The 15212-nt window shown below is 44.4% G+C and overlaps 1 protein-coding gene across 2 annotated transcripts; it reads right to left on the minus strand.

The window, feature by feature from the left end:
* Positions 1-432: 432 nt before the first annotated feature.
* LOC124002542 (taste receptor type 1 member 3-like) lies at positions 433-13748 on the minus strand. 2 transcript variants are annotated; one of them, XM_046310010.1, is made up of 9 exons: positions 13599-13748; positions 9826-10032; positions 9326-9626; positions 8737-9093; positions 7909-8331; positions 7593-7796; positions 7332-7452; positions 6684-7054; positions 433-1261 (listed from the first exon to the last, which is right to left on the minus strand). In XM_046310010.1, the coding sequence occupies exons 1-9, from the start codon at positions 13661-13663 to the stop codon at positions 629-631; spliced, it is 2682 nt and encodes an 893-aa protein (XP_046165966.1). In that variant the 5' UTR covers positions 13664-13748; the 3' UTR covers positions 433-628. The 2 variants fall into 2 exon arrangements, with proteins under 2 accessions (XP_046165966.1, XP_046165967.1); XM_046310011.1 differs by lacking the exon at positions 13599-13748 and adding an exon at positions 10209-11429.
* Between the last annotated feature and the right edge of the window lie 1464 nt (positions 13749-15212).

A 15212-nucleotide genomic window follows, 5' to 3' on the forward strand; every position in this document is an offset into this window, starting at 1 on the left:
AAGCCATTGTTTATAGGGAAAATACAAGCAGTGTAACGTGTGTTGTTTGAAGGTGATTCTCGTTGTCTCTGATTGGGAACCGTATTTAGGTAGCCTGAGTTTCGCTTTGTATTTCGTGGGTGATTGTTCCTGTCTCTGTGTAGTGTTCACCAGATAGGCTGTAATTAGATCTCACGTTCCGTTTGTTGTTTTGTATAAGTTATTTCATGTATCGCGATTCATTTATTAAAGACATGAGTAACCACCACGCTGCATTTCGGTCCGACTCTCTTTCAAACGAAGAACGCCGTTACACCCATCCTCTTTTCCCGATGTCAATCATATCTTTAGGAGGCACTGTTACTAGCTTCCTTACAGTTTGTGATGATGAGTGTGTTGTTGCAGAAATAAATAGGCCTATGCAAGAAAAAAAAATTGTTAGAGATATTTGGTATGTTATTTATTTTTCATTTTGAGCACCCCCTGAAAGGTCTGTGCATGGCCCTGCTCGTTTACAGTGCATTTACTCACAATTTCTGCAAAGATAAATAACCAAAATCATTCAATCAAACTAGTATACATGCACATGAAATGTATAACATGCTAAATTAAATTGTATATATTATTTAAACATTAAACATAATACATTTCACTGTCCCTGTGCCTCCCCTGATACCTGTCCCTTCCCTGATACTTGTTCCTCCCCTGCAGGTCCCTGGTCCTGTTCCTCTTGAGTTCCTGGAGCTCCCTCGAGGAAGGTACGGAAATGCTCTGCTGTGTTGAGCTCAGGTTTCTTCAGCAGCAGGTGACATTTTGGCAGATAGTAGGCTGCCATCAGCCCCATGTTACTGAGCAAACTGACAGATACATGGACAATGGAGCGTTCCTTGTCATTCAGACCAGTGTAGATGGGGATGAAGACCACCCAAACCACACAGTAGGTCAGGGTGGAGAAGGTGATATCTCTGGCCAGGTTGTATTGTCGAATGGGCTTCACAGCCATGAAGGTGCACATGAAGGATATGAGGGCGAGGAGGCCATTGAAGCCCTGCATCAGGCCAAGACATAAGATGGGCTCCACAGGGCATCGTAGGAACTTTCTCACAAAGGTCACCTTTATCTTGGCCAGGTACTGGGATAAAGAGGGCCCTTCCTGGACATAATAGCCACAGATCCCTGCCTGCACACCACAGCAGGCCAGTACCAGCAGCCAGCCTCCAGAGCCTCTCAGTGTATCCAGATGAGACGGAGCCTTCTCAGGGAACTCGGTCACATACACAATCTGTCAAAAGAGGGAGGAGGATGGACAATTAGCTAATCTTTGATTCAAGATACTCTGGGTCTTCCTCACTCATATTCATTCAAATGTCTCCTGGACTGTTGGCTTTCTTTTACATCAAATAAAAACCTGTTTACACTTTACTGTATATTGAAAAGTATGTTTTAGTGGATTTGGCTATTTCAGTCACACCCATTGCTGACAGGTGTATAAAATCAAGCACACAGCCATGCAACCTCCATAGACAAACATTGGCAGTAGAATGATCTTACTGCATAGCTCAGTGACTTTCAACGTGGCACCGTTATAGGATGCCACCTTTCCAACAAGTCAGTTCCTCAAATGTCTGCCATACTAGAGCTGCCCCGGTCAACTGTAAGTGCTGTTATTGTGAAGTGGAAACTTCTAGGAGCAACAAAGGCACAGCCATGAAGTTGTAGGCCACACAAGTTCATCGAGCAGGCCCGCCGAGTGCTGAAGCACGTAAAAATAGTCTGTTCTCGGTTGCAAAACACACTACCAAACTGTCTCTGGAATTGCTTCTGGACTCACTACCAAACTGCCTCTGGAATTACCTCTGGACTGCCTCTGGACTCATTACCAAACTGCCTCTGGACTGCCTCTGGACTCATTACCAAACTGCCTCTGGACTGCCTCTGGACTCATTACCAAACTGCCTCTGGACTGCCTCTGGACTCATTACCAAACTGCCTCTGGAACTGCCTCTGGAGTTCCAAACTGCCTCTGGAAGCAACATCAGCACAAGAACTGTTAGTCGGGAGTTTCATTAAATGTTTCCATGGCCAAACAGCCGCACACAAGCCTAAAATCACCATGCACATTGCCAAACGTCGGGTGGAGTGGTGTAAACCTCTCAACCATTGGACTCTGGAGCAGTGGAAACACATTGTCTGGAGTGATGAATCACACTTCACCATCTGGCAGTCTGACAGACGGATCTGGGTTTCGCGGATGCCAGGAGAACGCTACCTGCCTGAATGCATAGTGCCAACTGTACAGTTTGGTGGAGGAAGAATAATGATCCCGGGCTGTTTTTCATGGTTTGGTCTAGGCCCCTTAGTTCTGGTGAAGGGACATCTTAATGCTACAGCATACAATTTTTATTTAACCAGGTAGGCTAGTTGAGAACAAGTTTTAATTTACAACTGCGACCTGGCCAAGATAAAGCAAATTAGTGCTACACAAACAACAACACAGAGTTACACATGGAATAAACAAACATACAGTCAATAACACAATAGAAAAAAAGTATATGTACAGTGTGTGCAAATGAGGTAAGATAAGGGAGGTAAGGCAATAAATAGGCCATAGTGGCGAAATAATTTAAATGAACCAATTAAACACTGGAGTGATAGATGTGCAGAAGATGAATGTGCAAATCGAGATACTGGGGTGCAAAGGAGAGAAAACAAAAGAACAGTATGGGGATGAGGTAGATGGATGGGCTACTTACAGGTGCAGTGATCTGTGAGCTGCTCTGACAGCTGGTGCTTAAAGTGTTGTGGCAGAATCAGAATTATTTAGGTAACATTGATAAATAAGATGTTTTATCAATTTTCATAAGTATGCTTATGTGGGAAAAGTTCAGCAAACTGAATGATAATTTATAACTAATGCTGTCTGGCTATAGGATACTCCTATTTTCTGGTAAAAGGTTATTTGTGTAATGTTCCTAAGATCTGTTATTTGTCGTGTGAGTTTTGATGGGTGTGTCTTGGCTATAAATTATACTAAGGACTGTTTTGTAAGCACTCTCAAATAATTAATTTATGGACACTTAATTGATCTGAGAGTCACAGGGCTATGGTGAAGCTCATATAATTAAAGATGGACTTTATGATAACTCTGACTTGTGTGTGGTTTGCTCTCTCATGATTTGGTAATACAGGAAATTTCCACGACAAAAGTTAGTGAGGGAGATATGAGCTTCCAGCTTCAATGATTTTTGCAATTTGTTCCAGTCATTGGCAGCAGAGAACTCGAAGGAAAAGCGGCCAAAGGAGGAATTTGCTTTAGGGGTGACCAGTGAAATATACCTGCTGGAGCACGTGCTATGGGTGGGTGCTGCTATGGTGACCAGTGAGCTGAGATAAGGCGGGGCTGTACCTGGCAAAGACTTATAGATGACCTGGAGCCAGTGGATTTGGCAACAAATATGAAGCGAGGGCCAGCTAACGAGAGCATACAGGTCGCAGTGGTGGGTAGTATATGGGGCTTTGGTGGCAAAACGGATTGCACTGTGATAGACTGCATCCAATTTGCTGAGTAGAGTGTTGGAGGGTATTTTGTAAATGACATTGCCGAAGTCAAGGATCGGCAGGATAGTCAGTTTGACGAAGGTATGTTTGGCAGCATGAGTGAAGGATAATTTTTTGCGAAATAGAAAGCCGATTCTAGATTTAATTTTGGATTGGAGATGCTTAATGTGAGTCTGGAAGGAGAGTTTACAGTCTAACCAGACACCTAAGTATATGTAGTTGTCCACATATTCTAAGTCAGAACCGTCCAGAGTAGTGATGCTAGACAGACGGGCTGGTGCGGGCAGCGATTGGTTGATGAACATGTATTCGTTTTACTTGCATTTAAGAGCAGTTGGAGTCCACAGAAGAAGTTGTATGGCATTGAAGCTCGTCTGGAGGTTAGTTAACAGTGTCCAAAGAAGGTCCAGAAGTATACTAAATGGTGTTGTCTGCGTAGGGGTGGATCAGAGACACCAGCAGCAAGAGCGACATCATTGATCTATACAGAGAAAAGAGTTGGCTCAAGAATTGAACCCTGTGGCATCCCCATAGAGAATGCCAGGTCGGGACAACATGCCCTCCGATTTGACACACTGAACTCTGTCTGCGAAGTAATTGGTGAACCATACGAGGCAGTCATTTGAGAAACCAAAGCTGATGAGTCTGCCGATAAGAATATGATGATTAACAGAGTCGAAAGCCTTGGCCAGGTTGATGAATACAGCTGCACAGTATTGTCTCTTATCGCTGGCGGTTATAATATTGTTTAGGACCTTGAGCTTGGCTAAGGTGCACCCATGACCAGTTCGGAAACCAGATTGCATTGCGTAGAAGGTATGGTGGGATTCGAAATGGTCTGTGATCTGTTCGTTAACTTGGCTTTTGAAGACCTTAGAGAGGCAGGGTAGGATAGATATAGGTCTGTAGCAGTTTGGGTGTAGAGTGTCTCCCCCTTTGAAGAGGGGGATGACTGTATTTGGGTGAAGGAGAAGCGGAGGGGGAAATTGGGCAAGTTGCTGCAGGGGGTGCTGAGATGTTGGTCGGGGAACGGGTATCCAGGTGGAAAGCATGGCCAGACGTAGAAAAATGCTTATTGAAATTATAGATTATCGTAGATTTATCGGTGGTGACAGTGTTTCCTAGCCTCAGTGCAGTGGGCAGCTAGGAGGAAGTGCTCTTATTCTCCATGGACTTTACAGTGCCCAAAAACATTTTGGAGTCGGTGCTACAGGATACAAATTTCTGTTTGAAAATGCTAGCCTTAGCCTTCCTAACTGACTGAGTATATTGGTTTCTGACTTTTCAGTACCCTTGGGGCTATTCAATGCTAATGCCGTACACCACAGGATGTTTTTGTGCTGGTCAAGGGCAGTCAGGTCTGGAGTGGTTCACGGGCTATATCTGTTCCTGGATCTAAATTTTTTGAATTGGGCATGCATATTTAAGATTGTGAGGAAAGCACTTTTAAAGAGTAACCAGGCATCTTCTACTAAAGAAATTAGGTCAATATCCTTCCAGGATACCCGGGCCAGGTCGATTAGAAAGGCCTGCTTGCTGAAGTGTTTTAGGGAGCGTTTGACAGTGATGAGGGGTGGTCGTTTGACCGCAAACCCATTACGAACGCAAGCAATGAGGCAGTGATCGCTGAGATCCTGGTTGAAGACAGCAGAGGTGTATTTGGAGGGCAGGTTGGTTAGGATGATATCTATGAGGGTGCCAGTGTTTACAGATTTGGGGTTGTACCTGGTAGGTTCATTGATCATTTGTGTGAGATTGAGGGCATCAAGCTTAGATTGTAGGATGGCCGGGGTGTTATACATGTCCCAGTTTAGGTCACCTAACAGCACAAGCTCTGAAGATAATTGATTGCCCCCCATCTAACATATGCTGTCCAGGGACAGCTGGGGGCAGAAGGTGGTCGATAGCAAGCAGCAACTGTGAGAGATTTGTTTCTGGAAAGGTGGATTTTTAAAGTAGAAACTCAAATTGTTTGGGCACAGACCTGGATAGTATGACAAACTCTGTAGGCTATATCTGAGGTAGATTGCAACTCCGCCCCCTTTGGCAGTTCTATCTTGTCGGAAAATGTTATAGTTAGGGATGGAAATTTCATTTTTTTGTGGCCTTCCTAAACCAGGATTCAGACACGGCTTGGAAATCTGGGTTGGCAGAGTGCGCTAAAGCAGTGAATAAAACAAACTTATGGAGGATGCTTCTAATGTTAACATGCATGAAACCAAGGCTTTTACGGTTACAGAAGTCAACAAATGAGTGCGCCTGGGGAATGGGAGTGGAGCTAGGCACTGCAGGGCCTGGATTAACCTCTACATCACCAGAGGAGCAGAGGAGGAGTATGATAAGGGTACGGCTAAGGGCTATAAGAACTGGTCGTCTAGTACGTTCGGAACAGAGAGTATAAAGGAGCAGGTTTCTGGGCACGGTAGAATAGTGCATAATATACAGACAAAGGTATGGTAGGATGTGAATACAGTGGAGGTAAACCTAGGCATTGAGTGATGATGAGAGAGGTATTGTCTCTAGAGACATCAATTAAACCAGGTGAGGTCACCGCATGTGTGGGAGGTAGGACAAGAGGGTTAGCTGAGGCATATTATGCAGAGCTGGAGGCTCTACAGTGAAATAAGACAATAATTACTAACCAGAACAGCAATGGACCAGGCATATTGACATTAGGGAGAGGCATGCGTAGCCAAGTGATTACAGGGTCCAATGAGTAGCTGGACGGGCCCCCGTGCACGAAGCAAGGTCCATACAGAAATGGTTTGTTGAGATCGGTGTGGGAGAAATTGACTGTCCTGCACAAAGCCCTGACCTCAACCCCATCAAACACCTTTGGGATGAATTGGAACCCCGACAGCGAGCCAGGCCTAATCGCCCAATGTCAGTGCCCAACCTCATTAATGCTCTTTGGCTGAATGGAAGCAAGTCCCCGCAGCAATGTTCCAACATCTAGTAGAAAGCCTTACCAGAAGAGTGGAGGCTGTTATAGAAGCAAAGGGGGGACCAATTCCGTATTAATGCCCATGATTTTGGAAGGAGATGTTCGACGGTGCAGATGTCCACATACTTTTGGTCATATAGTGTAGATGTATAATATCTCAATGATTCATGTTTGTCTGGTGTTCTACAGGTCTATGCTTTACCTGCAGTGAGAAGGCTAAGATGGTAGACAAGGTGACCGTGTGGAAGATGGAGCTGAGGGGAAGCTGCAGACGACACACCATGTCCCCTGGCCGGACCAGGAACAGCAGCAGGCAGGCACAGCCCCCCATCATGCTGAGTAGGGACACACCACCCAGGAGCCCCCCAGAGGCCCTCACTACCGGAGAACCCCGGTGCTGCAGGAACAGGACCCCCACAGCCCCCTGACAGGCCAGCAGCACCAGCATGGCCAGCAGCAGCCCCAAGGACTCAGGCTGGCCCCAGGTTAGGAAGTCAAAGGTAGGCTCGGTGCAGTTGGTGCTACGTACCAGGGACCACTGGCCCTCTAGACACTGGGTACACTGGATGTCCACTGGAGTCAGAGAGGGAGCAGAGACATGTAGTTAGAATTATAGAACCTGATAAAAGTAGAAAGTCTTAAGGCCAGTTTTATAACGCCACCACTCACACCTTTCAGTTTTGTAGATGCATTATTTTTATGTAGCATTTTTTTATGCAATGTTTGTCAGCATGTGAGAAAATTGTAAAGCTGATGTCCATGTCGCTAGAGAAAAATATCAAATAAATCTACACGACATAATCTCAAGAGTTATCGAGTTTTAATGCATAGATTGATGGAAGTCACCCACTTCTGCCATTCTGGAAGGTGCCCGGTAAACAGTCAATACAGTCAAAGCAGCAGGAATGGAAGCCTTTCACTCTGCGCACCTGTCCAGGGCCACACTCAGAAGAACAGGTAGACTCAGGGGCCTGCAGCAGAGGTGGTGTCAGAGAGAACCACTTTGCAGAGCGTAGCTGGCACATTGAAATGTTTAGTCCCAGAGGGGAAAATGTGAAAAGCTGATAAAGTGTAACATAACGTTTGATGAGGAGATGTGGGCGGAAATTACCTTAGGGCATACTGTATGCCATTGGATGAGGGTGTTATTGATTGACAGGTTCTCATAGAAGGTGCCGACATCTTTGAAACTCAGACTGTTGTTTTCCCAGATCCACTGTAGTACGTTGTAGCCAATGTTTGGGTTTCCATTACTGTCAAACTCAAAATGACTTCCATTTAGACTGAAGTTAACCTCCTTGAGCACCTCCAACAGCTGCGGGTGTCAATCAATGTGTTATTTATCTTTGTTAATTGCATGTATAAAGTACCTTTCACAGCTTCACTTAATCAATGTTTGGAGAGAAAAAAACTGAGAGAGAATGTACCTGCCAGGGGTAGAGTTTGCTTTTAGTGTCCCTCAGGCAGCTCTTAGCATTGCACCTGAGCACGGTGTGCAGTGCGTGTGCAACACTGTAGATGGCAGCATAGATGCTGAAAGCTGACCTCTGCAGTATGGGCTTTGTCACTAGACTTATGTTGTCTAGGGACAGGTTCCAGCAGTCTGGGCATGGGTTCATACTATGGGTTGGCTCTGTATCTGGACCTGGTGAGGGCTGCCTGGCCCTCTCCTCTCTGATCCTGGAGAAGAGTTCCCTGGTGTAGGGTGTGAGCAGGCCCAGGATCTGGCTGTGGACTGTGAAGGCAATGATAGTGCCCACAGTGTGGATGTTAGGGAGAGTTGACAAGTCACTGTTCAGGGCCCACGCATCGCTGGCCACCCAGACCCCTGTCAGATTCCTCCTGATCACCTGATCACAAACAGCATGTTGGGATCTTACGTTGCCCCAGTTCTTACAGACAAATGTATTATTCAGAGGAGGCTGGTGGGAGAAGCTATAGGAGGACGGCTCATTGCAATGAATGGAACGGTATCAAACACAACAAACATCTGGAAACCACATTTGACTCTGTTCCATTTATTCCATTCCAGCCATTGTAGTGAACCTGTCCTCCTATAGCTCCTCCCACCAGCCTCCACTGGTATTAGTGTATACCTCTAATCTGAATTTAGATACTATAAATGAATAGCATTACTGTACTTAAAAGCAGTCAAACCAACGGCTGCATAAAGCTTTTTGAAAAGCTTCTGAGAAACCTTTTACAACTTGGTAAAAATTCTCTAGACCTCTTGTGTGACTTGCTGTCTTACTGACCTCAGTAAAGAAGGCTCTGGCGGGCTGGGAGAGAGAGAACACCACCACCACACCCACTTTGCTCTCTATGATGCGGTCCAGCATCTCTCTGACCACAGGCTGTGGGTCTCTATAGATGGGGATTAACCCCTCGTACGCCACACAGATGGAGTTCTCTGCTGCCAGGGTAGAAAACTGCCGCTGGCCCTGACGTCCATACTCATCCTCACTGCCCACGACAGCCACCCAGTTCCACTGGAACCTGTTCATCAAACGCACCATGGCCTCCACCTGCCTCTTGTCACTGGGCACGGTGCGCAGGAACGATGGGTACAGACTCTTGTCACTGAACTTGTCACTGGTGGCACTGTAGCTGATCTACAGGGGGCACATGGTAATGAAACAGATGAAACTTGTTGTTGTGTCCATACTCATTGCAGTTTTATCTCATATGTTCATCTTAGTTTCACCACAGCACACGGTTCAATCGAAATGACATTTAAGGGATTGTTGTAGAGGGGAAAAGCTGTATTCTTCATTTTTTATCGCCTTGTTTTTTGAGGATGTTATTGTTTGCATTGATAGACAACTTTCCAACATGTGACCAAACCTGTGGCATGAGGAAGAATCCCAGTAGTTTTCCTATGACTGAGACCATCTCTGAGGTGGAAGGGCCGATGACAGCCACCACACGGGTCACGTAGTCCGTGTAGTTACACATGATGGCCAGCTCCCGGCTGGAGCCCTCTGTGAGGAAGAAGAGGGTGGGCTTCACGATGACGGCAGACTGCTTGCAGGTGTCGAAAATCTCATAGCCCAGCCTGATGCCAGGGAGTAGGGTGGAGTTGGCGTTGATCTCATCCACTGTGTACTTCATCACCAGGGCCATACCCAAACCAAACGTATTAATACTGCCATGCCAAACACAGGACAGGGACGGGCTGTTAATGTGCTCTCCATGATCAGATGATTCAAACATATTAGAACCTAGCAATAATTAGAATGAAACATGTGGAATCTGCGAATACGATTACAGTATAAAGGCACTAGACATAGAACAAACGTCATATTCAGACAAAAGTACATTAATCATTCATTGTGTTACTGTACCTGTCACAGCTAATGCTGTCCGGCTCTACTCTCTGGCTCAAGTTGCTGGTGAGATCATTGATGGGGAAGAGCCCCCCGAGGAGGATGTCTCCCGAGGAGTTGAACAGAGTTGTAGTGATGTTCTGGAACCATGGTGGAGAGCTCTGACTACACCCTGCTCCAAACAGCCAGCATAGAACCAGCAGTCTCAATGGCACTGCCATGCTGCTGAGGGAGAGTAAAAAAGAGTAAAAAAGGCATCAACAAATGAGAGTTTAAAGAGATGCATTGATAGAGAAATAAAGGGTGAAAGGGAGAGAGAGAAAGAAGAGACAGAGTCAGCAGCTGATGCTGTGAGAGAAAGGTAATTTGCCAACCAGTTACAGAGTGATGGAGAGGCTCACCTGTATGGGTACTTTCACAGCCCAGCGAGTCAATCGGGAGAACTGTTCTATCAGTCTGTCTGCACCTCCTGTGTCTCCTGTGACTACAGGTCTCATCACAGGTGTGCAGTTGCTGTCAGCATGACTCCGGAGGTGCATTTGCATTTAAATTGATGGTGCATGTGAAGATGTTTGAAATGAGACACCAACATATGAAAATCACCAGGTGACAGGTTCTTGTCCCACACTTCCTGAGCATTTTATTGATATTTGTTTGTGGTTGGCTGATCAGGCCTCGTCAGTGTACTGCATTGTTGAGGGTTAGAAGATATCAGCACTTTAAAACCACAAACCTGATTGCACCAATTTTATAAGACAGTAAAACCTCACTGGTGACCATGTGTGTGTTTGATGAGTCCCTCGTATCTCCATTTCATAGATCTATAATATTTAGGAAAATCAGATGTCAGGTGGCAAATCAACCTGTTCTTTTCTGCTGCAGGGTCATTTCATGTTTTCATGTGTATCTGAACTATTGCGGTTCAGGCAGGCAGAAATACAGCCGGTATGACGAGTTTTGCTTATGATGAAACAGCTCAGATAAACATGAAATGACCCCTGGAATCGATAGAACACCGCTCAGAGATGCACCAAAATGATGTAACATTCAAAATGAGTGAACCTTTTACTTTAAGGTTGAGTTGAAGTTGCAGTTGAAGTGTGACAGCTGAGCGTTTCTATTTTCTCTCTGTATGATTTTTGCATATTTGTATTAAGCCCGTATGAAGGTTTGTGTTTGGCCACTAGTTAAAACAGGCACTGTAGTCTTTCCTCTATCTTGTCTGAGATCTTGACGTGAGCAGGTCGGCACATTGTGATGAAACTTGTTGTCAGGTTGTTGTCGGGTTGTCTACTTTCCACCCACGTTCTCCCTTTTTACCTTCAGTTCATGACATCAAGTGCTCTAACACAGAGACACAGCGTTTTACATTTCTGCTTGTTTGCACGTGTACACTACTGCAAGGTGGCTTTTATTGTGTGTGCATCTGTGCACAACAGGAGGTTGGTGGCATCTTAATTTGGGAGGACGAGTTCATGGAATTGGCTGGAGCGGAATTAGTGGAATGGTATCAAACACATGGTTTCCATGCATTTTATTCCATTCCAATTGCTCCGTTTTAGCCATTATTGTGAGCCATCCGCGGGCAGTAGACTCAGATAAACATCTTGTTTGTGAATGGCATTTTTTGTTTTTTTCGGTAGCCTGAGCCATGAATCCACCCACAACCTTCCTAAAACTTTCCAGTGATAAGGTTCCAGGACACACACACACACACACACACATATTTTCAGATTAAAGACAGATCTACTGTATATATTTTAGCACAGCACAGCATGCCGTTTCACCACTAGGTGTCAGGTGTGGGTTTATAACACAATGATACACCACAAGAAACAGGAAGAATGTCTGATTTGCACTGTTTTTATAAGACAGTAAAACCTCACCGATGGCTTTGTGTGTGTTTGATGTGTCCCTGTGGTATCTCCATTTCATAGACTGGTCACACTTCATTTGGGTTGTCTGGATTTTCCATATGTAGATGCTCTACTGAACAACAAATCTGTTTACTATCAACAAATATGTTACTATCAACAAACTGTCTGTTGATAAGCAACCGCTTGCTAAGTTTACGTTTATGGTTAGGGTTAGGTTTAGAATAAGGGTAAGGTTAAGTTTAGGATCAGGGTTAGGTTAAGGGTTAGTAAATAGATAGTTGAAACTTTACTGATAGTCTGTAGAGCATCTACAGATGGACTATCCGTATAAAATGTTATCCATAGACCTATCATTTTTAGGAAAATCAGGTGTCAGGTGGCAAATCAACAGAAGCCTATTCGTCTCTTTCCTGTCCTTTTCTGCTGCCGATACCACTCTGTTAGCACAAGCTGTTCAACATTTGCCAAAGTCAATATCAGCATACTATATCTACTTCTACCATTATAATCTTAAAGTTAAGTTGAAGTTGAAGTGTGATAGTTGGATTTGTTTTCTCTCTCTATGACTTTTGCATGTTTCTATTAAGCCCTAGATACTAGTTTTACCAGTGTTTTGCATGCACCTTTGCATGTCATTTTGTCTGTTTTCATCGAGGCAGAACAGCACATTTCCAGCTTCCTCCAGGTATTTTGCATGAAACAATAAACACCTTTTAAACTTATAGGGGCAATCTGTAGTTGCTACAATACTTTTTTGAATTATGAATTCATGGTATGTACCCATTGATTCTTGAAGAATATAACTTATAAATGCCTCGTGATCTTATTTGAACTGTCGTCCTCCTTCAGAACCCAAACTATAAGCTTGTTTTACTCCAATGTTTGTAAACAAAGTAGATGTAAACAAACACTGTATAGCCTCAACACATGGTAGAACTAGGATGTTGATATCATGGATGGTCGGTCCCTGTATCCATAGCTCTGTCTATGAATTTGCGTGTGGTTACATTTATCCATCCACATCCCTCAGTTTTGTCCTGAAACAGTGGCAGGGACACACTTTGTTATTTCAACTGCTGATTGCCCCTGTAACACCCTTCTTTGAAACATTTGACTCACTGTACTGATCAATGTGATAACTACACCCTTTACTGTATATAATCAGGCTATGCTTAAATGTACTTATTCACAGCTCTTTAATTGGGTGACAGATGATGTCTGACAGACAATACATACATTGTTGTTCAATCAGGTACTGTGGTCTTTCCTTTATCTTGTCCGAGTTCTTGATGTGAGCAGATAAACACACACCAATGTTTGTGATGAGGCACTTGATGTTTCACTTTAGTACAGTGTGTCTACTTTCCACCCAAGTTTACATTTTTTACAGCATACTACTATTTCCTTTTTAACATCAGTTTGTGATATAAAAGTGAACTATAGTGAAAATGCTATACAATATATTTGAGGTGAGTTTTATGTGTGTGCATCTGTGCACATTCTTCCTGTGATGCAGAAAGATGTTGTGCGGGCAGTAGACTCAGAAAAACCTCTTGTTTTTGAAAGGAAGCACGCACCCCCCGTCAGAAGAAAGACAGATCTATATATTTGAACACAGCATACCCTTTCACCACTAGGTGTCAGGTGTGGGTTTATAACACACTGACACACCACAAGAAACACTTAAGAACTCTACATGGGGAGAATTTCCTGGAACAACTTTTGATGTGGACATTCTTTTTCACAAAGGTAGGATATTTATCTTATTCGTGGTGGTCAGAGCCCTGATGTGGGGAGAGAATCTGAGTTCGTGTGGTGGAGGTGGAGGTTGTGGGGATTCCAGGGTTTCAGTCTGTGTGGGTAGTGTGTACACATGCAGGCTGTTTGGACAGTTGATAACAGAGGTGAGTGTACCTGCCTACTGGGAACCAATGGTTGTCTTTCCTCACTGTACAAGACTGGTTGTTCTGAACAAACATAATGGTCCTGCAAACAAAAACAACATGTTTTGATTAGTCTGTTGTTTTCCATTGGTCAACGTTACGACCTGCATAATAGATTTGTAGCTATTGGTTAATTGTAGACATGTTTTACAGATGCAGCAGAGATGAGATTTGCATTGAACATAAACATAGAGGAGTGGGTACACTCTAATCAGTAATTGATTTTGTGTGTTTTCACTTACATGAATAAGGTCTAAGGGCCCAGGGCTGGGTTTCTAATAAGCTAACATATGTAATTGTTTTAAGAAGGTAATTAGGATCATTTAGCTATTTTATTACCATTTTTAGGACTCCTGTAAGTGTATAAAAAAACACATGATTTGATTAAATATTGAATTTGGCCATACTGCTATTAGCCCATAAAAGATCATTGAATAACATATTCATACATGTCCGAACCGATCATCCAAAAAGAAATCAAAGTGTCTGTCCTGTATCTGAGAGATACACGTATAAAATATCTACACCCTTTTTTGTCACTTTTCTGTACTTCCATATATACTTTTTAAACTGGTACCAGGCTACCTTCAGACGAGTCTTGTGAGGCTTGTGGGTGAAACAACCGACATGTACTTGTTCATGAGAGAATCACCTTACGATGGTGGGGTCATAAAAGTGTGAAGCACAAACTGTTCAGACGCTACACATGTTTTCACGAGGAGACCGATTCTCGGGATATCTCCAGATCAGACAAACATCTCTGTAGCTCTGCCACTTTCCCCCGCTGATGTGGAAGGCCGACATCGGAGGATGTGGTGGATTGAGATGCAGCCCATGCAACAACAAAAAAATCTCTAGCTTAAAATGGCGATTTTTAAGAGGATTATTTGTATTTTTTTATGCGGACACCAGTTAAGATTATTGTGCTAGTAGTGTGTGTGTGTGTGTGTGTGTGTGTGTGTGTGTGTGTGTGTGTGTGTGTGTGTGTGTGTGTGTGTGTGTGTGTGTGTGTGTGTGTGTGTGTGTGTGTGTGTGTGTGTGTGTGTGTGTGTGTGTGTGTGTGTGTGTGTGTGTGTGTGTGTGTGTGTTCAAAGCAGTGTTTACATAGCTGGCCTACAGAAACTATGGAACTACTGCTTTGCGAAGGCTGAGACTGTTGCAAAACTCTCTGACCGCTCCATTCAGTCCTCTGTGCTGAGAGAGAAACAGGCTTAGTGCCCACCCCCTTCACTCATCCCCACCTTCCCCCCTGGCCGCAGAATGGCTGGATCAGCCTCTCTCTAATCTCCATCGTTGGCCAGAGGAACAGTGGGCCTGTTGTCGACATGTTGGCCTCGTACCCCACAGGACCTGACAAATTATTAACCATCCATAGCAGAGCAGGCAGAGCAGAGGACAGCCGGCCAAGCCCAGCCCAGCCAGGAAGGCGAATACTAAAATGTGCTGCTGAACATGAGTTCATCTGTCTTGATCAGTGCCTGACACTGCATAGTGAAAGTGTGGGAAAGTGGGGATCCTGCTGTGCCAAAGCAGGGAGGCCAAGCAGCACCAACCCAGCTGTGCTGTAGAGTACACCATGCAGTTC

The sequence above is a fragment of the Oncorhynchus gorbuscha genome, linkage group LG18, assembly GCF_021184085.1.
Source record: "Oncorhynchus gorbuscha isolate QuinsamMale2020 ecotype Even-year linkage group LG18, OgorEven_v1.0, whole genome shotgun sequence".
NCBI lineage: Eukaryota > Metazoa > Chordata > Actinopteri > Salmoniformes > Salmonidae > Oncorhynchus > Oncorhynchus gorbuscha.

Excerpts from the sequence above, each read along its gene's own strand:
- LOC124002542 (XM_046310010.1), bottom strand. The coding sequence starts at position 13,663 with ATGTTTGTTCAGAACAACCAGTCTTGTACAGTGAGGAAAGACAACCAT. Across the intron at positions 8,332-8,736 it reads CCAGAGCCTTCTTTACTGAG|GTGATCAGGAGGAATCTGAC; the intron begins GTCAGTAAGACA and ends GTTTGTGATCAG. Across the intron at positions 7,055-7,331 it reads CACCTTCCAGAATGGCAGAA|TGGACATCCAGTGTACCCAG; the intron begins GTGGGTGACTTC and ends CTCTGACTCCAG.